The 23,052-nt window shown below is 34.0% G+C and overlaps 1 protein-coding gene across 14 annotated transcripts in view; it reads right to left on the bottom strand.

Moving 5' to 3' along the window:
• LOC148602216 (solute carrier family 2, facilitated glucose transporter member 3-like) overlaps positions 1-20,788 on the bottom strand; it is a 51,860-nt gene extending 31,072 nt beyond the window's left edge. The window contains exons 1-4 of one of the 14 annotated variants that reach the window (XM_088554584.1): positions 15,799-20,767; positions 8,720-8,987; positions 8,444-8,471; positions 1,187-5,973 (exon numbers count right to left, since the gene is read on the bottom strand). In XM_088554584.1, coding sequence (XP_088410710.1) covers positions 1,187-1,207 — 21 coding nt within the window. In that variant the 5' untranslated portion in view covers positions 1,208-5,973; positions 8,444-8,471; positions 8,720-8,987; positions 15,799-20,767. Of the gene's footprint in view, positions 1-1,186; positions 8,988-15,798 lie in introns of all 14 variants that reach the window. The other 13 variants (XM_088554586.1, XM_088554582.1, XM_088554583.1 and 10 more) reach the window with 13 other exon arrangements.
• Between the last annotated feature and the right edge of the window lie 2,264 nt (positions 20,789-23,052).

Genomic DNA, 23,052 nt, shown 5'->3' with positions numbered 1-23,052 from the left:
TGTGCTACAATTTTTAGCATTTGTAATTTAATTTTGCACCTATTCAATAGTCTTTCATATTTAAGGAATTCAAGCCATTTAAGGAAGTTTTTCCAATGGACGTTACCCACCAACGTAAGACAATCTGGTAGGGAGTTTCATACAATTAACATTTTTCTTGGAAAAAAGTCAGGAAGATGAAAAAGGTTTATAGAAACTTCAATGAATTTGGAGATCAAAATGCTTAATATACAATCTAATATCAAGATATTTATGATAACTAGCCTTTCAATTCTTTTACATGTACATGTTTACTACATGTACATGTATATATAGATTTTTTCTTAAGATTGAGATGAGTATAAAGGAAATTTAAATAATGTTCGGTAACTTCACTAAAAAACTCAGATTAAACTTTGATTTAATAACAAGAAAAAATTGAATAATTATCTAATCCTACTCCTTTAGATCCTCATTGAAAAAAAAAGACATGTTCACTGGTCAAAATGTTCATATGATTTTATGACACAAATGCCTACAAAAAAGATAAGTTTGCAAGTTGACAAGACAAGACAAATACTTTATTTAATCTCAGACACATACACATGTACATGTACAAGAGGGCAGAGGGATGGGAATTCAGTGTTTTTTTAGGGATTTCAACTTTACAAAAAGAATGGGAATATAACTACATGTAAAGTGAGATTGAACAAACATATTATTAAGTGTTTTATGTGTTTAAATTCTAAAACACAAGCGAACTATGCTGAAATGTGGTGTTTTCAAACATTTGCAAATTTATGGTGGTTCCAAGTTATTCAGCATGTGCTGTGCATGCATTTTTTTTATTAGCGATCTACTTCATGTGCCGATCCAAAACACATTGAAAGACCATATGAATATGTATAATTTTTGACATTTTACGAATTTCAAATTGAAGATTTAAAAATTCAGAATTTACAAATTTAACAATTTACACAAAAAAGTAGATTACAAATTTAACACGTTACAAATTCAGAATCTTGGCTCCTTTGGAATTCCATAAATAATAATGTTGTATTGGTCCGATTGAAATGCTTAACCTTCATATCACAATTGGCAAATTGTTGATTGGTTAAACTTCGTTTTTTTTTTGTTTTTTGTTTTTGTTTTTGTTTTTTTTTGGGGGGGGCTAGGATTCTGACTATAATCTGATTTTTGTACTTACACTTGATTTCTCTTCTCCCATATTACAGGGGAATCGATTTTTTCTGTTTTTATTTTTTTTTTTAAATTGGCAAATAAAAAAAATATTTTCCCTTCAGAATTCAGATCCCTCTATTAAACATTTCACATCAAGAAATACGTAAACATTTGTAAGCCATCTTGTTGATGTGACAAACGTCACATGTCGGTCATGTGATACTTCGGGCAGACCAGCTTATCACCAAAATTTGAAATAAAAATAAATACAACTAGACCTACAATGTACCAAAATTTTTTATTTAAGTGTTTTAAAAGTAGGATAGCAGGCTATCGATATAGATGGAGAGCGTATTTCAAGCTCTATCGCAATATAGATGTCGTACACATCGATTATGGTCTCTTACAAAATGGGGTCAATGTCAATCATTTTTAAGAAAAAATGTACCATTTTTGCATGACTTACTTCCCTTTGCCTGTATGAAAATTTCAAATTTTTTACATCAGATTAGCTCAAATTCCATCTCATACAAGAATCAATATTTAGCTGTACTTAAGAAAAGCTAGCAAATAGTGTGGTCTGCATCAGTTTTTGGTAAACATGCCAAAAACTTTCAAAATTTTAGCAGTTCGATATGAATGCTGATCTTGACGTTTGAGGTATCGAAATGTAAATTAGAAAGTAATTACTTAAAAACACATTCTGAAATTGTTTTTTAATATCTAACATTTGCAGTAAAATATCGAATTTTCAATTTAAATAACAGTTTTGGAAGTGTCATTTCTCCATAGTTCAAATACAAGTTTCCAATTGGTGCATTTTGGGAATATTTCGTATATTTTAACGAATCTCTGCGTAATATCCTTTCTAAAGGTCCCAAGTACCGTGAACCACGCTCCATAAATTGGAATTATAACTTTAAAGTTCTTATGGATGCCGTCGAGGACTATGCAAGAAAATGGATAAAACGAGAACAAGAAGACATTGATTCTATGTCAGAGTGGTTGAAGGCCGTGAGGTCTTTAATTTTGAAACGAATGAAAGTTTTAAGTAGGTCAATGAGTGCCAAGGCTACATCAGTTTTCAAAGACCCTGATGTAGCAAAAACATTGTCTACTATACATGACAAGTATGTTGTCGTATCAGCAGACAAAGCCCAAAACAACATTGTTTTTGTCTGCAAAACGTTTTATATCCAATGTTTATTATCAGAGGTAGACGTAGAAAATAATAGCAGTGATAAGACCTACACTGCTACCACCCTTTCCAAAGAAGAGATTGTGGAAAACCATAAATCTGTCCTATCCTCTTTTGGTCTCTCTACCAAGGACGATGATTGTGATTTACCGTCTATGTACTGGATTCCTAAACTTCACAAGAATCCATACAAACAACGTTTCATAGCTGGATCTGCAAAATGTACCACCAAACCTCTTTCAAAACTTTTAACTTCTATACTCACAACTGTCAAAGAGGGTCTACAATCCTACCACAACACTTGTTACTCCCGTAGTGGTATTAATTCAATGTGGATCCTGAAAAATTCGAAAGATCTTTTGGAGACAATCAGTTCAAGACTATTATCTGAATATAATAGCATTAAAACCTATGATTCTTCAACACTGTATACTTCTATTCCCATACTCAGTTAAAATCCCGACTTAAAAACATTATACATCGTTGTTTTTCCAAAAAAGATGGTACACCTAGATACAAATATATAGTTCTTGGTAGAGATTCCTCATACTTTGTAAGAAATAATTCCAAATCATCTTCCAAATATACAGATGAAGATGTTTACAAAATGCTGGAATTTTTAATCGACAACATATTTGTCCAGTGTGGTGGATGTGTTTTTCAACAAACGGTCGGCATTCCAATGGAAACAAATTGTGCTCCTTTACTAGCTGACCTATTCCTTCACTCTTATGAGGCTGTCTTTATAGCTGATCTGATCGGAAAGAAAGAATATTGTTTAGCTAGATCCTTCAATCTCAGTTTCCGCTATATAGATGACGTGTTACCTTTAAACAATCCTAATTTCGGGGATTTGATACATCGCATCTACCCAAAAGAACTCGAGATAAAGGATACTACAGACACTGTGGAGTCAGCCTCGTATCTTGACCTACACTTAGAAATCGATGGTAAAGGAAAACTATTGACCAAACTTTACGACAAACGTGATGACTTTTCATTCAGAATTGTCAACTTTCCTTTCATCTGTGGCAACATCCCTTCGGCTCCTGTGTATGGAGTGTTCATATCACAACTCATACGTTATGCCAGAGCTTGCCGAAACTACGCAGACTTTTTGTATCGCGCTATAACTCTAACAAATAGGCTTCTGGGGGACAGGGTTATGTTGCTACAAGATTGAAGTATCACTACAGAAGTTTTATGGTCGTCATCATGAACTCGTGGATCGTTATGGTGTATCCATCAGCACCATGAAAACTGATTTATTCAACGGGTCATAGTTTTCCTTTCCTCGTTTGTCTACCCCGGACTTGACTTTTTATGAGCAACTCGGCGGGTGTTTCTAGAAAAGCATAGGACTCTTACCCTACCGGTGCACCTGGTCCGAGTTGCTCATTTACTTTTGTTGCTTTGTGTGTATGATTTTGGTTGCTTTGTGTTCTTTGTTGTGCGTGTCTGTTTTCCATGTCTGGTCTTTGTCCCTGGATTGCGTTATTTTGATTGCCGCTATGGCCTTGGTTCCCTTGATTACTCTTTACAAAGATTATAATATAATACTAAGTAAAACTGTTTAGTACGTCTAAGTTTTAAATAATATTCTCAGTTCTTGACAAAAGTTGTGATAAACATGGATTCTTAATAACCCAAAAGAGCACCAGCGAACCTGCCTATAATTTCTCCTTGTCCTGACTACAACGAAAACTACCAGTTTGTTGAGAAACAAAAAGCATGCAGGGGCGGATCCAGGATTTTAGATTGGTGGGGGGGGGGGGGGCACAGTTAAAATTTCACCAAGCGGAGCGAGGCGAAAAAAATTTTTTGTAGATTATTATTTTTTTTAATTCTTCTAGAGTGTGTACAATGTAGATATATTTTGTGGTAAAATTAGCGAGAAATTAAGGTTTCAACCTAAAACTGCTTAAATCTGTCCCTTACAACAATATGCAAGCAACATAATTAACCATAAATCTCAGAGCTATTCATTGAGACTACTCCCATATATTTACCAGAAAACGGGACTAAAGAGAAGTAGAATAGAGACAGACCTCAATCCAGAGTACACAAGCTGACCCTCCATATACAAAAATCAAGCGAATGTTACGATGAAGATAATGCGAAAATTTATTTTATTTTCTACAGTGTCCGTAACAATGACAATACATCTTTTGAATGATTTAAGTTTTATTATGCCAATGGATTTAATAGTAAGATTCGTCTAGGATATTTCCTAGCATACACGTCCAAAACAGTTGGGATGTCAATATCAATGTAGACAAACAGCACAACTAAGGCATTAAATCGATCCTCACTCATAGAACTTCTGAAGCAATTCTTCACGAGGCGGAGAGAAGAGTTTGCTCTCTCTACTGAACTGGTCGTTACGGACGTAAGGAAACACAAATTCAAGACCTTTGTAATGGAGACAAGTTAGCTCAACTTGCCATGAACGTATTGATATCTGTCGACACAAACTATCGCAGTTTTTTACTTTAAAGTTATGAAAATGCCAAGTAGTGTCAGCTACAAAGTGTATACATTGTGATAAATCATGTTGACTTTTTTTGTGAAATAACTTGAATTGTTGTATTATTTCGAACGCGAAATTTTGTGATAAGTTATCGTAACTTACCACGAAAAACTAGCTTTTGTCTCGAGATACTAAGTCAATAAGTCAAGTTAATTTACGAAAAAGTCCACATAATATATCGCAATTCACATGTTTTGTTGTAGTCCGAATTTCCAGTGACCCTGCAACCCTCCTCTTTTTTATTTGGATATTGATATGTCGGGTTGGGGTCAGAACGATGTGCCATACAAAAAGTTGGAGATTTAGCGGTACCGCGGAGTATAGTCCGAATTTCCTTTGACCCTGCAACCCTCCTCTTTTTTATTTGGATATTGATATGTCGGGTTGGAGTCAGAACAATGTGCCATACAAAAAGTTGGAGATTTAGCGGTACCGCGGAGTATCGCCCTTCAACCGCTTGTAACGACTTTCAAGTTGAAATTGTGCATGTCACACCTACCTAGTTCGATTCCGGAATCATTTTCCTGTGTGCTGATACTAAATTTGCTACAAAAATTACATTTCTTATTGAAGTTTCGATAGTTTTCCACGAGAGACCCTGTTTTGTTGACAATTTGAACCGTAATTCCCATCTGGGATCGATTTTCCAGATTCATCTCTGCTATGCGAGTCCATTACCAAGTACATCTGAGCATCTGTCTTTTTTGTACCAATAGTGCAACTTAGGTATTTTCCAACTGTCATAAAACACATATCTGATTCCTCATAGCAGTGCTTAAGTGCTCCTCTGATACTAATACACAAGGCGTCCAAGTCGTCTACTGCATGGGCTGTTGATCCGCCTCTCGACTCTATAACATGATAGTGTAGACTTCTTCCCGCAATATCAACGGTACTTGGTATTTCATTTACAAGCATATAGCTACGATTCGTGCATATTGAGTGGCAAAGATCTGTACCAAATTGAAGAATATGAGTAGATGGTTCGTGGGTGACAGATGCCATGAAACACAGGGCAATACAAACGTATTGTCTTCCACCATCTACTAGAATACCTTGATGCTGTGTTCCTTTGCAAGCCAATCTACAATCAAACTACCAGTATTTGTTGTAAACTTATCTATATAGAAATATCAGGTAATATTTAAACTTAACTTTGAAAGACATTGTGCTGGTAGTTGTGACATAAAGAGATACAGGAACACCATGAAAAAAATTATTAACCGTTGTTTTGCACATCTTCAATGTGTCTAAGCCAAATGTACATGGTTTCATAAACGTGAAATAAAACCTGTGAAGAGTTAACAGATAGACGGGCGGACTGACGGACGCAAAGTAAGACGAGACAGATGACAATAGCTCACCGGATCAATATTAGATTTTGCAAACGAATATTTCTACTTTTACCAGAGATTTTTAATTGTCTTTTCATAAAATCTTTTTGTAAATTTTTGATTTTTGGAGACGTGCCACATTTTACATATACTGTTTTCATGGCAAACCACTTATGTCAGAATGAGATGCTTTTACGGAATTATGCTTATTTTCTTGTAATCCAATGTAATACGGTAATACGGGTCTAGCCATGACCTTTTATGCATAGACCGGCAACATGTTTAGGTTGCAAGTGAGAAATATATTTAGACACAGTAGCACAGATAGTAAATAATGATAAAATTAATACCTAACCTTTCGCTTGAACCAGTATTTCTATCTTTCATTAAGAAAGAATCTAACCTGGACTGTTTTCTTGGCCGTGCCATAATGAACTAACCAACGAAAGTTAGTTAGGGGTGTTTTTGAAATTCGATTATCAAAGAAATTATTTATAAAAACCGCAACTACAATGTAACAATTGTTTTAACTTTAACTGCTATAAGCCCATAATATTTGTTATCAAACGCAGCACCGCGTTTGACACCTTCCTTTGAAGTATATGATATTTATAGAACTTAAATAAACGGTAGGTCAGATGATTAGTAATCACGTGTAATGATACTGTTTTATATACTTTGAATGTTAAAACGGATGGAATGCGAGGACGATAATTTTCGTCGTCTCTTCAGATACTTTATTAAGCTGAGGACAACCCATGCTTTGCAATTTTAGGTGGGGCGCACGCCCGCCACGCCCCGCCTGAATCCGCCTCTTCCATGCATTATTGTATCCTAATTGATTTGGTAGTAGTTTTTCTTTACTTCATATCGCCGTGATATTCGTCTTAAACATGCCAGTGCAAGCCAAAAGAAAGAAACCAAAAGACTTTCATTGCATTTTATTGTGGTACCATGTTTGAAAGGTTATCATATGCGACGAACAATACAACGCCAAAACGCTTTTTCTTACCATTTTGATTATTTGTGTCAGCGGCAAGTTTTTTTCCGTTTGAAAAGTTTATTAGCCATTGACTTCCTTTAAAATAAAAACAAGTGTTACTAATAGTACCCAGGTGTCGATAGAATTTGTTCTTAACAGAGTTAAGCTGTTGTAAATTGAAAAGGAGAAAAACTATTGAACATTCTGGCAGGTCAACCCGTACCCTTCACATCTAACTCCTAGTTAGTTTGTATCTCTGTGTCCAATTTATGTTTTCTTTGGCTCTAATGGTAAAGCAAAATTCCGTTTGCTACATGTAGCATCTAGTGAAAAAACAATGTTACGATTTCAGCCTGACATATGTCTGAAAATCATTAGTATGGTTCTTGATTGCTTTGTAAAGCGTTCGTTCGCTGAGGTATACAGTGGATTCCTGTTAATCGCATAACTTACTGTCAGAAAAAAACTATGCAATTAACAGGCACTTGCAAAGAAAAGAAATGACCATTTTCCAGGGATTTTACCTAATATTTTCAATGTATAAGTGGGATATATAATTCTTTTCTCATGTTTAATCAGATTCCTGCCTTAGTGTCTATTCAAAGGAGAGAAAGTATTGTAAAAACAACCTTCTTAAGAAAACTGAGGTATTTCACTAACAATGACTATTGTTATATACCCATTTAGGTATATTTTTGAGTAAATTTTGAAAATATTAAACAACGCAGTTAAGAGGATTTTGGTTTTTTTTTTTTTTGGTCTTATGTTATGCAAATAAGAGAATAATTTTTTACACGGATAAGATGGTAAAAGTTTTTGTTCTTTGAGTTTCTAGGCAATTAACAGGAATATGCAATTAACAGGTATGCGATGAAGTGGAATCCACTGTATCACGCTCAGTTACTGCATGCATAAGCATTTTAGACCTAATTTAATATATATATATATTTGTGGAGTCCCTGTTCTTCACGAGGTATAAAAAATGTATTATAGAGAAAGACACCCTTTCTGTCGTACCAGTCGAGGTTTGGGTGCTTTGCCTCTGAATACCAAGTGAGGATCATTTCAACGGAATTTGAACCACACACATGATATTTACAGTTCCATATGTCGAGCCAAATTTCTTAATTCTAAAAATTGAGACCGACTGTCTTGCAATAGTGCTGGAAACTATCTATGGCACAAGTTTAATCTACCACACAACATGGCATGAAACGAGGGAATATCATATCACTTACCCAATTATTCCAGGAGACTGCGACTTTCCTGTTGGAGAGTCCGACAAAACAATTAACTAGGTTGTTAAAGGAAACCGCATTATTTTTTTTTTATAAGTTTGTTTACTTAGACGCTGTTTGCATAGTTTTTCAGAAGTATCAATATTCTGTGTTTGATGTTATTTTTCTGTAACGTTATTATTATAAAAAAAATATTCAATGTTTTGTGGTCCTCTTCAAGGCTGTCGTTTGCAGACGTATCAAATGATCGACTTCAATCAATTTAAAGAGTCATACCTTATTCAGACGTTGTTAATTAGTTGTTATAAAACCCGTCACTGTAAACACGACCTTGAGAATACTGCTTCAAAACAACTCTATATTTTTTACCCTACAATTACGTATATTGGAAACCAATAGCCGATGACTTACTACGATGAATTTGTCAGAAATTGGTCAATCGATCGGTAAGCCTGATTTGTCATCATTATAGTCTGATATCATCGAGCCCTGTATCATCGTGATTCATATTGATCGCCAAATTCTTGGAAACGATCGACCATTCCTAAAAAAAAAATTAAAAAAATAAAAATAAAAATAAAAAAAACTAGTATCCTTATCAGCACATGCATCATATTTAATCAAAGAGCAATCCTGTGAATGTCATTCGTTTCAATCTCTTCAGTACCGATTTTCAGAGCATTGTTTTGCAGAACATATGAAGGTTTCTTGATTTTATTTTTGTCTGTTTACGGACCATCCTACTTAAAGGATGGGGTGAATGATCTGAGCTTGGGTTACTCCGGAAATCTAATTGCTTCACCGATCGAGTCGACTTGCCATAACTATATAAATTTATATGGATGACGTTTAGGTAATAAACAACACTATAGAAATTGTTGTAAAGTACAAAAAAAAAAATAAATAAAAAAAACCATAGCGTTACAGGTCTTCCCCTCTTTATTATGTCCTTAGCTGCTGGAACATAATCACGTTTTTTGTGCTGTAATTTGCTAAAAAAAAAAGGGAAGAAGAAAAAACTATAAACTACAGGTGCTTGTTTACTAACCGAAACGCCCTAGTGTTGTATCCTTCTATCGATAGGGAACATTTATATATGATACAAACAAACGTCAAGATATACGACGAACTTCTATAATGATTTTACACAAACAAGTAAACTACAAAAAATATACGTCTGCTACCGGTAGGTAAAATATGTTAACCTAAATTTAATCCGGAAATCGGAACAGACCCCGATTTTCCAGAAACGTAAAATACTGTTATGTGAACAGACAACCCTCCAAAATAGACATACAACATCCCACCCGAGCAAAAATAAATTTGATTTCCACTGAAAATTGGGAGAGGTGGGTATGGTCGGGCAATTTAGCCTCCTCTGGCAGAGCCCAATGGTTCCTACCCTGAAAGAATACCACGGAAGGTTTCTTTTACGTGCAAGGAACGTGGCATCTTTCCCAACACTTTGCACCATTGTCAGGTTTTCCTTAGTGACGTTCCGAACGCTATTGTTGATTGGTAGCAATTAAAACATCTTAAACATCTAAAACATTTCTCAGAAAATCGAAAAAAATGATTAAATTGATTATCAGTGCTACCAATATATTAAATCTGCACATACATTGTACATGTACATCGCAGCGTGGAATGCAACCACTCTGTCTGTCTAGAGAGAGAATATTGCAATTTTCTCCTAAGATAAGTTAAAATGTGCATTTTGATATACATGTATGATTTTATGTTACATGTACCAATAGCAGAATTTGGGCTCTTCACAACTTAGTTTTTCGATTGAAAGAGCTTTTTATTCATCAGAAAATCGGGCTTTCATCAACACCCATCAGATAGCCGCTCAATGGTGAAGATTTTCATTTCATTTGCTCATTTGCACTTTCCGAAATATACAAAAAATGTTTATGACTCCCTTTTCTACTTTCATTCTATCTGTTAGCATTAAGAATTTATTCAATTCTTTTATTCTTTCGTTTATTAATAAGATGAAACAAGATACGTTTAGTATTTTTGTATACCATGGATTTCGATATTTTTGTCGATATTTCCGCTTTATTTCCCCATTTCACGATCGACGGAAAACTTTCCAAACGTTCAAAAAGTGAAAATTGGACAAATCGCTACACATTTGTTTTTTTCAAATTTTACCCCTTTTAAACGGTTTAAATAATAAAAAATGAAATATGTGCATGTATTGCTAAATGTATGTACATGTACAATTACAAAGTATCATTATTTCATAGAAGAAATTGCCAATTGATTGTAGAATTGCGCTGGGGCATGGAATTTTCTCAACGAACACGGAAAATATTGACATCTGATATTTCTTGGGACATTTTCAAAAAAGACGTAACTTTTTTGTTTGTACTGAAAATTTTATCAAATGCCGACGTAGCATTGCGGAATGTATGTACATTTATAGGAAAGAGTAATCAAGGGAACCAAGGTTATAGCGGTAATCAAAAGAATGCAATCCAGGGACAAAGACCAGACATGGAAAACAGACATACACAACAAAGAACATAAAGTAACTAAAATCATACATACAAAGTAACAATAGGAATGGGCAACTCGGACTCCACTAAAACTGGGAGCATGGACCAGGTGCACCGGTAGGGTAAGCATCCTCTGCTTTTCTAGAAACACCCGCCGAGTTGCTCATAAAAAGTCAAGTCCGGGGTAGACAAACGAGGAAATGAAAACTATGACCCGTTGAATAAATCAGTTTTTATGGTGCAGATGGATACATATTAACGATCCACGAGTTCAGTTCATGATGACGACCATAAATCTTCTGTAGTGATGACTTCAATCTTGTAGCAACATAACCCTGTTCCAGAAGCCTATTTGTTAGAGTTCTAACGCGATACAAAAAGTCTGCGTAGTTTCGGCAAGCTCTGACATAACGTATGAGTTGTGATATGAATACTCAATACGCAGGTGCTGAAGGGATGTTGCCACAGATGAAAGGAAAGTCGAAATTTCAGGACCAGACAGATAATCAGCAAAGAGGATGCTTAGAAGCAGATTTTTTATTAGGAGATAAAATTGTGTGTACCAACACTAAAACGATGTAAAGAAAACGCATAATTGTTAAAATGTAAACGAAATAAGTATTATAACTGTTCATCAGCTCTTTACATTTGTATTCATGACTCTACAGTTCTTACTGTTCATGTAATAATGCAAATTTTAGATGAAATAACACTTTTATAATGATGAAGGAGTAGGCGAATAAAATTGCAGACCATAACCTTGTTCGTGAACAAATTAAAAACATTTTCACAGTACAGAAAAACACACGTTATACTCATCTGCAGCAGTTGATCCTATCGTGTAATTGAATACAAAAATGATTCAAGAATTTTTATAAAGTTTTATTGAAACTTCATTAATATATCGAATCGTTGCAACTTAGTGCCATCCTGGCTTACTAGTATCTACAATAATTACCATGGTAACAGTATAACCGAACAATTACCAGACATTAACGATACACTGACACTGAAGTCCTTTTTGAACCGCTGGATGTCAATATTTGTCCTTTCCTCTTCGACTACCACGGACTTGACTTTTTATGAGCAATTCGGCGGCTATTTCTTGAAAAGCAGAGGACGCTTACCCTACCGGTGCACCTGGTCCATGCTCCCAGTTTTTAGTGGAGTCCGAGTTGCTCATTTGCTTTTGTTACTTTGTACGTATGATTTTTGTTACTTCATGTTTTTTGTTGTGCATGTCTGTTTTTTCTTTTGATTATCCCTATAACCCTTGGTTTCCTTGATTACTCTCTCTTGGACTATTTTATGTTAGTATAACTTAAAATTACATGTAGGTTTGTGTATACTATTTTACTGGTGATACATCACTGGACCGTGTTGCTCACAACCATGCCACCGTGGTCAGTCTTACGAATATATATATATATGGGCATGGGCAATTTGTCATAATAGAGTAATGTAACTAGTAACTTGATTGAAATGACGCTACTTAGCTACAAAGTGGGTGAGAGCCGACAGAAATTTTTTTTTTATAAAATTCAAGAACATCTAGCTGACTCCCCCAAGTCAGGAATTTCTGGCCTTTGCATGTATTGTTTCGCTTTCACTCTCAATTTACTTTTATGCTGCTAGAGTTTATGTTGCAACTATTTCTCTGCACGTGTGTGTACTATTGTTTAGGGCAAGCTTCAGCTTGTCTTGTGGTGTGAGGGTATTTTCGTCATACATTGAAGAGCCGTGGGTGACCTTGAGCTGACATTTTTTTTATTCCGGTGGGGTTGTTCGCCATATTAATTTTTGTTATACCATTGGGCCAACTTATGTCAGAAACTACTAACCATAATGTAATGGAAACATGTTACAATACGGCATATACATGAACAAAATACAGAATACAACGGGCCAATTCTGAACCTACAGGATTTGAAAGTATACAACTCACGATACAGTGAACTTTGATTTTTTTATATTGTGGTAACATCTTTGATGAGTTTTGTATGCTTAATTTTGAAATTTTATTAATTCTTCAATGTTTTTTCTTTTTTTCACTACATGTTAATCTCAGTGACAAATTATGTTAACTGTTAAATTTACAGATGTATAACGTAATCTTGTAGTGTAGTTTATGTTCTGTAATCTTGTAGTGTATTTTATGTTCTGTAATCTTGTGGTGTAGTTTATGTTATGTAAACTTGTAGTGTATTTTATGTTATGTAAACTTGTGGTGTAATTTAGGTTATGTAAACCTGTAGTGTAGTTTATGTTATGTAAACTTGTGGTGTAGTTTATTTTATGTAATCTTGTGGTGTAGTTTATGTTTTGTAGTAGAGAAGGCGTTTCTATCTTCTGTCTTGGTCCAATTGTTGCAATTACGTTGGCAACAAAACACGTTCAGACTAAATTGAACAGACGCCAATATATCTGTTGATGCTAAGTTAAGTATGTGGTTCACGATTAAAAAGAGTCTACACCGCCTCCTTCACGATCATTGTACATGTAGGTACATCATGTATTATTCGATTGTTTTGTATACGTTGTTACAAAAAAAGAAAAAAAAACAATGATACAAGATACATCATCTTAAAAGTTAATTCTCAAGAAGAAATAGATTGCACATATTTCATTGCCTGCAAAATTGGAAAGTGATAGAAGTCTTGATAAAATGTGCCCACATCCACGATAAAATACATAGGGTGAAGTGCTGTCTTTAAATTGGAGTTTCTTACAAACCAGTCCTTTTTGTGTGTATTCTAACATGCATGCAAAAGACCATAATAGATAAGCTTCACATAAAAATTCGTCTAATTTACACTAAACGCGATGAAATACATTTTTCTGTCTGAATGAATCAAATCTAATGAATCCAAACTGAGGCTTAAAATTCAAAGACAAAGAACAAATAAAGAACGAAAACAGAAAAAAACAAATTATCTCAGTTCTATATTTGGGTAGAATTAAAAATATGAAAAAAAGACCTATTCCAGAATTAACAAGAAAACTATGCCAATAAAGCTGTAGGGCGGAAGTCTAAAACTAACACTGGTTGGTTTTGATTTACTGTTTCATTAGTTAATGTCTGGGCTCCTTTTGTCTGGAGGGAACTATTCAACTTTTTAAAGTATTGGTGACGAGTCAAAACCAAAGTAAAGAAGACAGTCACACAAGGTTAAGCAGCTGCTGCCGAATTTTATTTTCAATAAATCAGATTACGATATAATATTGCTTTTCTCGCCATCACAGACTGGAAATTGTCACCAACTGACTGAAGTAGAAATAAACAACATAGTGGTTTTTTTTATAAGTTTTTTGTTCTGTCTTATACATGGTTTTTCTACCAATCAAGCTCTTTTTCTTTCGTTGTACAACTTATCATGCTCTTTGTAGGATCATGATTTGAAAATAAAAATAATTTATGTCATGTTATGTTATGTTATGGATGCAATAGCAAGCTTGTCTCGAGCCATTTCGACTAAGCGGAAGTGCGTACCACATCACTAGTTTCGAGTGCATACCGTATCACTGGTTTCATGTGCATGTTGTATGTTAGATTAGATTTATGACAAATCAATTGCAAGCATACGACATACGAATCATACCTTATTTTTATTGGGGTGGTTTAGAAAAAACTTATTTCTAACAACTCGACTTGTGATTCTAGAAAAGCAGAGGACGCTAACCCTACCGGCGCACCTAGTGCATTCTCCCGGTTTTTTTTCAGTGGAGTACGAGTTGCTCACTTACTTTTGTTGCTTTGGACTGTTGTTGTAGTTATTTTATGTGTTTTCGTTGTGTACCTGTTTCCATGTATGGTCTTTATCCCTGGATTATGTACATTCTTTTGATTTCCGCTAGAATCTTTGTTCCCTTGATTACCCTGTCTAAAAACTGAGTTATGTTGATGTTTATGCTTAATGGCTTAGCTCTTTATCTATCATCCCTATAATGAAGCATTTGTTTACATTTTAGATTTTTTTTCCACAACACAATCTTAATTTCCTTATTCCTTCCATGGCCACAAAAGTATATACGCAACCGAATGAATCACATGGCAGTGACAGATATAACTTATGACCAGGAGCGTCATTTGCTTTTTTTTTTTTAACTTCGAGCAATTTTGAACAGGCTCTTTGTTATAATCAGAACATACGATGGTAGTCGTATATTTATGTCGATGGAGTCACAAAGCCGATACATATTCTTTTTTATCATTTATCCATTTTATAGCTAGACGTAACTAAACATCCATAAAAGCTTACCAGTAAAGTTAAAAGTTAAGCTTTCCATTTCGAAGCCATTCACATGCAGCATATTGCGAATTAAGTTGAATGTTATAATCAATTAGAATTGTCAAGACCATTTATAAATCAAAATATAGTTTGTTCATACAATAAAAATGATTGATTGGTAATCTAATTTAATGATAATTTAATCGCTCTGATCGCACCTAATGGCACTTTATATAGATCCCCCAAGATATAGCATGTAATTCATTACCACCGTCGCTGGCATTGAATTAGTGCGAAGATTCAATATAATACGCGACCTGATCGGATTACTTAATGTTGGCCGCCCCCTTGATGACCGATTAACGAAGGGCGAGTGTAACAGACAAAACCGAACTCGCGTACAAGACGTCCTTTCGCTAATTATCGTATTCAGTCAAATAGATTGCTATCTACATGGTTTAACTCGCTAAACAGATCCGACAAGTCAATATTTGGCTATTTTTAATTCCATAAGCGGTTTCAGGGGTGAGGTGTTAATATGGTCGAAATTTGTTTATAAAGTAAACACACTGCAGAGTTTGAATGATATTTGTTATAAATAATAACCAATAACACATACCTTATAAAGACAGCCACCCCCTTTATTCCGCCACTGTTCATTCGATCATTAAATTCTATTCAAAAAGTAAAAAAAATGAAACGAAGCTACAACCAATGTCGGAGAATGTTTCTATTTTGTTGTCACATGTGATTATGATACTGTCTGCTTCTTAAGACCCACAAATCGTCAAAATGGATTCAAAGTGCGTACATGTACTAATTAATCATCTTATAGTACAAAATTATATTTATACAACAAGTCTGTCTGAAAGCACTCAGTGACATCTAAACAAATCAATAGATCAATATTGTATATCATCGCCACTACAATGATGTTTACACATTCCTCTTTCAGTGAAAACATTCTGATTTCTATACTCCAAAGACCTCATTGGGACTAGAGTTAGTGTCTTGTTCGATTGTCCCAGTCCGTTAGTGCCCCAGACATAAATTACATAAGTAAGTTTTTATCCACGGCGCTATCAATAATATACCAGGTCAGGTCACTGAACGGTCAATAGTAGCGATTGACCATGAGAATGTTTTGCTATTGGCATCCTGATTCATGCTGCTGGAACTGACTAATTGTTATCAATACCTTTTACTGATTCATTGAGCGGAATTATAATTATACCACTTTCGTAAATATACTGCTGACGAAAAGCTTGGCAAGATGTCAACATAAGGACTTGAATCACATTATAATTGGGAATTGCGCAGTTTCGAAGAGTTCCATAAAAGTGTGTACCAAATGAGTAGGAGAATCTTCAGATACGTTGTTGTTGTTGGTAGGACATTTAACGCTTGAGGTGAGAGAATTTTCATTTGTCGTTGTACATGTAGTTGTTTACATTTTAAGACCAACACGTGTTTCCCAACGAATTACGAAATAGTTTATTAAATGACGCAAATCCAAGTTGAAAAATATATTGTGTTATAGGTAAATTTAGTGCGGTTTTAGTGATAAAGCTATCAAGCTTTTTTTTTCTCTGAATTTAATACTTTTTTTCTTGATGGAAAATCCTTTTATTAAAATAACACCCATATAATTACTTACATAACATTTTATTTGGTTTTAAAAATGCTTGGTTTCTTCAGATTTTTATACCTTTAGAAATGACGCAGATCTAACAAAATTGACGTTGTCGTATAAAATGAAAAGCAACATTTGGTTATTATAATTTATAGCGCGAAAACGTTTTATGTTGTTTGCAAAATGTTCGTATTTTTCACTTTTAAAAGTGCTATGAATCTTTGTAAGAATCAGGCAGTGGGAGTATTATGGTGAAATGAAAACCACAAAGCCTTTTTATGAAATCTTGTTGAAACTGTTATATGAAAAGCAGAAATGGCATTTATTTTTCTTAAAAGTCAGTAATTCAAGGTATGAATTACATAAAATGCAATTTCACCACCAAAGGAGGATTCTCCGATCATTCTATCATAACTTTGAAATCTCTTTTCTGCAACAGCTAGACGACGGAACTGCCTTTAAGACTTCAATGGACCATAAACTATGTGCCTACATTTTCAAATTCATAGTAGCCGCTTGACTTGGTCCGTTCGTACGTCCGCCATGCTAAGATCTACATTGTGTAATTATTTATAACCAATACCATTCAAACTTTGCTTATGTTTACTTTATAACCTTGGTATTCGTACAATTGGTTTCCTCTACGTTCAGTGATTTATAAAGTTGCCTTGGAAACAACGCTCGGACCTCGCAAACATATATTTAACCCATTGTTTACGATTTGTTCGGGTTATAAGATTTGATTGGCATTGAGTTACAAAGACTAAAACCAAACCGGGGTTCAACCTCTTTGTGATTGTTAAGACAGTGTGAATTTACAGGATATCAGTTAATTGTTTTAGACCTAAATTGTCAAGTGCATACCGCAAAAACAATTTGCTTCGTAGATTCTTTTTATCAACTATGTACATGTTCTTACGCTTGCTTATAAGCTGTATTACCCAGAATGAGAATAGTGCAAATATCATAACAACTCCACAATGCTGTAAACGTTATTTGGGGAAATCAGTTTTGACTGTAGCAGTACCAGAAGTTGGAAAGTATATATATTTCAATATATGGTCAATATGTTTCTTGTATCAAATATTTAATCGCAATCAAACTTTAGGTATACATTAAGCTTAAACGGTGTGTCCATATTTGCCCCAATTATTTAAGGTTCGACCACTGCAGTCGTATCAATCTGCGCCTTGTGAAGCATTTTATTCCATATATGTATTGGTTCATCTCTTTTGCCATTTATTGTTCACATTTCCTTCTTGTTCTTATTTCTTTATTTTATCTTTGTTGTTATCTATTGTTGGTTTCATCTTGTTTTATTCTTGTTTTCTTAACATGTTGTTTATTTGTTGGTTTCTAATTATTATAAAATTGCTATTTGACCTTTGTCGTAACTCTCACTTTGGTCTTTTTGTTTACCCATTTTTGAAACCGTATGGTATATAAAGACTACGGTGTCCGTCCATTCGTCCTTCAACATGTTTTTTTATTTTTTGTTAGTTTTCTCTGGAACTGTTTATCACTGCCGTTCTGTAGTTTAAGAAACTTTTTTTTATATGTAAGCCATATAGTAGAATTCGACATTAGATTCGAGTGACGTCACTTCCTGTTTTACAATTTTGTTTATATTTTGATCATTTGCCTTTTGAGGTTTCCTTTAGTAAGCCATGATTACAGTCTTGTTTATTATTTTCTATCTTTATTTGTCTGATCGTGTTTTACGACTGTCAATCGAAGAATATTTGAATGGTTCTTTTTTGATATCACTACATCAACTGGATTTCTTATCCACCAAAGATGTCGTATTGTACATTTTTATTACATCTTGTGTTTCACTACGGACAATGTTATGTAATTGTTGTATATTTATGAGTGTAAAGATGAATAATTGAGCATTTTTGATAGGCACTTATTGACTAAGTCTAAAAGGGAAATATATTTGTCTGGACCAATCCAACAAAATCAATGTAGAACTATTCCAACGTATGCAAAATGTCTGTAATTAATACAATACACTCTATTCTAGAATAAGAACATTGAAATAATGACCGTTTCATTCGCTCTGTTCTAACGAATCGTTTTACATATCAGCATTACCATTTTTGAGCTTTCGACGACTCGTGACACGCCCATCCGTATTTCACGAATGCAATCAAAAACTTTGAATTTGGTGAAACGATGATTACTTTATAAGGTTTCTGTTTTCCTAATCGAAAATTTGCAGTTTTGTCTGAGGCTCGACTGGAACTTAAATACCATAATTCAACTATAGTTTGGAATTATTAACGAGTAAAATCCTTTCACAATACTGTTAAAATCAACAAAACAATAACAAACTGATTGCATCATGTGTATAGTGTTAATATTTGACGCAAATGTGTTGAGAAGAATTAAATAAACATGTAGAAGTTGAATGAAATAATGACTTTGTTTAAATTTTTGGAAGACATCATCTTTGTTAAGTTTAGTGATAAGTTTACAAGTCAATCAGAATACCGATGGGTACTAATTGAGCACATATGCTGGGATAGTTGATCTGTTTCTACACACATAAGAGTCTTGAGTAATCAGGGTTTACTGCAACAAAAAGATAGCGCGTTAACATATTCTTTAAATTCAGCTTTCGTATGCCATTCTTTCTCTGAACAATCATTATCGATATAATATCCTATCTTTCCAAATAACAGACACTACAGATACACGACCTTTTTTGACAAGCTATAGGACATAAGATTTGCCAAAAATTGCTGTCACTACATATGCCGACATTTTGGTAAGGAATAAACGGTTCACACACAAACTATTATAAAAAAGATATGATGTACAAAAACTGACGTCATAGTCACTTTTTTATACCATGACGTAAATAATCGTTTTGGCCAAACGTTACCGGATATGACCTTTATCCGGCAGCTCGACGGATGTCTTACAAGAAGCTGGAACTGTTTACTCTTACAGAGCACATAACTAGTTCTTCCAGGTGTTTAGTGGGTTCGCGATGCTCGTCTCTGTGCATTTTAGTATTTGTTTTTTTATTGTGTTGTTTTTCCCTGTTATTTCATGTGTTCTGTCAGATATTCTTGCCCATTGGTTTTCTCTCTTTGACAATATCAAACAGATAAGCAGTACACATAGTCAAGTCAAGGATTGATGATATCATGCACATAAACAGTATCCCAGTAACGTTAAAGATTGACAATGTCATGCCCATAAACAGTTCACATAGGTACGTCAAATGTTGACAACTTCATGCACATACACCGTACACATAGTAATGTCAAAAATTAACAAAATCATGCACATAAACAGCATATATAGTCACATCAAATATTGACAATATCATGCACATAAACAATACACATAGTCACGTCAAAGATTGAATATATCATGCACACATAAAGAGTACAATAGTCACCTCAAAGATTGAACATATCATGCACATAAACAGTACGCATAGTCAGAGATTGAAAATATCATGCACACACACATAAACAGTACACATAGTCACGTCAAAGATTGACAATATCATGCACATAAACTGTAAACATAGTCACGTCAAAGATTGAACATATCATGCACACAAAAAGATTACACATAGTCACCTCAAAGATTGAACATATCATGCACATAACCAGTACACATAGTCACGTTAAAGACTGAAAATATCATACACACACGCATAAACAGTACACATAGTCACGTCAAAGATTGAAAATATCATGCACACATACACAGTACATATAGTCACGACAAAGATTGACAATATCATGCACACATACATGGGTCACATAGGCACGTCAAAGATTGAAAAAAAATCATGCACACATAAACGGTACACAAAGTCACTTCATAGATTGAAAATATCATGCACACATACACGGTACACGTCGTCACCTTAAAGATTAATAATATCATGCAAACATACACAATACACATAGTCATCTCAAAGACTGACAATATAATGTACATAAACAATACACATAATCACCTCAAAGATTGATAATTTCATGCAAACATACACATTACACATAGTCATCTCAAAGACTGACAATATCATGCACATAAACAGTACACATAGTCACATCAAAGATTGACAATATCATGCACACATACAAAATACACATAGTCACGTCAAAGTTCACATCCAGCATGTTGACACATCTTGCACATATAACAAATTAATGATAGTTAACTGTTTTCATTTCTTTAAATGTTTGTTAACACTATTTTGTATAATGGCTTTTTAAAGTCTGGTCTGTAAAACAAATTTTGAATAATTTCTTTTTTTTAGTTTCAACTCTTCTAGAACATGACCGGTAATATATGACCAAATACCACCAATTTAAAAAGATCCATCGTTTGCTATCTTTTGGAATAGAATTTGTTTATAATAACGGCAAGCTGTAGTTTTTTTAAAATCAATAGACAACATAACGATGGTTATATATGCACATTATTCCATTTCGTGGATATATATGTCGCGTATGTTTTATCCCGTCTATTTTAATTTGTGTCACCAAAGGTAAACGCAGGTTTAGTAGCCGTTCGACTTCGTTCGTCACTTTTTTGTCGAAACCTGCTTTTTGTCATTTGTAACTCAAAAACTTTCAACTAATCTGACATAAACATTATACAATGATAGTTACATTATAAGGATATGCACCTCTTTTTATTGATAAAATTCACAAATTTCCCATATTTTCCCTTGTTGAACTCGGTCATTTTGTGCCACTTTATTTTGTGGACGGTACCTACATTCAGTTTCCCGTTACTCTATCAAAAGCAAAAACCCAAACTGCACAGCGTTATTAACAAGTTTTGCAAATGTGAACGTCCTATATATATATGTGTGTGTGTGTGTGTGTGTGTGTGTATGTGTGTTGAGAAAGTAAGGGGAAATTGAATTTGTACCTGCTGTTTCTATAGAAGTTGAGATGTTTACTTTGATGTCGGTATGAGGTTACAACAATGTGACCGCTAGGTAACTGTTACAGGTGGGGTGATCTAGGACATTCGAAATCAGTCAGTCTTTGTCTTCTCGACATTGGCCTTTATCTAGAATTGAGTCATTACTAATTTTACATTAGATAGAATATTTTGATGTTGTGACAGCTTGACAATGTTCTATAGAGAATAATATTAATAGATACATAATTTCTATTATAGGGAGCATTCTAATCTTCTGTTTTTTTTCTCTAATCCCACCCACATAGATGTGTTGCATAATATTTCAATATTGTTATATAAAAGATGGGATGATTGTGAGTTTAACAGTAATAACACACGCAAATGGGTATTTGTTGAGATTTTGAACATTTCTTTCAATATGGTCTTTATAAATATTCTTACAAAAGTGTGTTGATACATTCCTTGCTTACGTTTTTTTTTTCTTTTTATTGAGAAATCGTTTGAGACTAGCATTTTAATAAAGTCTGTATATATTATACTTACAGAAGAAATCATTAAATTTATACTTATTACGACAAATACGATGACGTGTTGTGATAAAATCAGTTGGTACCTGATTTGAAATAACATTTTTTCCATCTACTTTCTGACCTATGTGTAATTTTCATAATGATTCATACGTTTTTAAGAAATTGTTTAACTTACATTATTGTCAATATGTAGTTACCATCAATAAGTTAACGTTCATCCTCAGAATCACATTTGTAAGTGTCAAATCTAATCATACATATTTTATTACTGAAAAGTGGGGAAGGGAGTTAAGCCCTTTTTTTGAATATTTGTATCCCAACATATGGCATATCTAAAAGTCATTACAACGAAAGCAGTTCTAGTTGCCGCTCGACTCCGTCGTAAGGTGGACCAAAATATTATTCAAACATTTCACTGTGTTTACAAAGATATTACATCTCTTATTATAGAGATATTTGACGATTTATTTTCACATAATTAACTTATTGAATTGATTAAGGGAAATCTATTGAACCAATGTTATTCAAACTCTTTTTAGTAATTATTTTTATATTTATGATTGAAGATGTGCACCTCATATTATTGTAAAAGACAAATATGTGAATTGATTTTTTAACTGCTGAACGTAGCCACTTTCATAGCCTTATATTTTATCGTAAGTACTTTTTACTCAAAATATATTTTGCTTAGTGTATATGCATATAAATTATGTCTGAAAATGTATGGCAGTTACACTGGTCCGGTCTCGTTTCGATCATGTTAAAAAATAATTCTTATCTAACTTCTGCATTTGTGATTTTG

This window comes from Perna viridis, chromosome 12, assembly GCF_037379345.1.
Source record: "Perna viridis isolate PV_CMFRI_1.1 ecotype Kerala chromosome 12, ASM3737934v1, whole genome shotgun sequence".
Lineage (NCBI taxonomy): Eukaryota > Metazoa > Mollusca > Bivalvia > Mytilida > Mytilidae > Perna > Perna viridis.
This window is presented reverse-complemented; position numbering and strand designations above follow the sequence as displayed.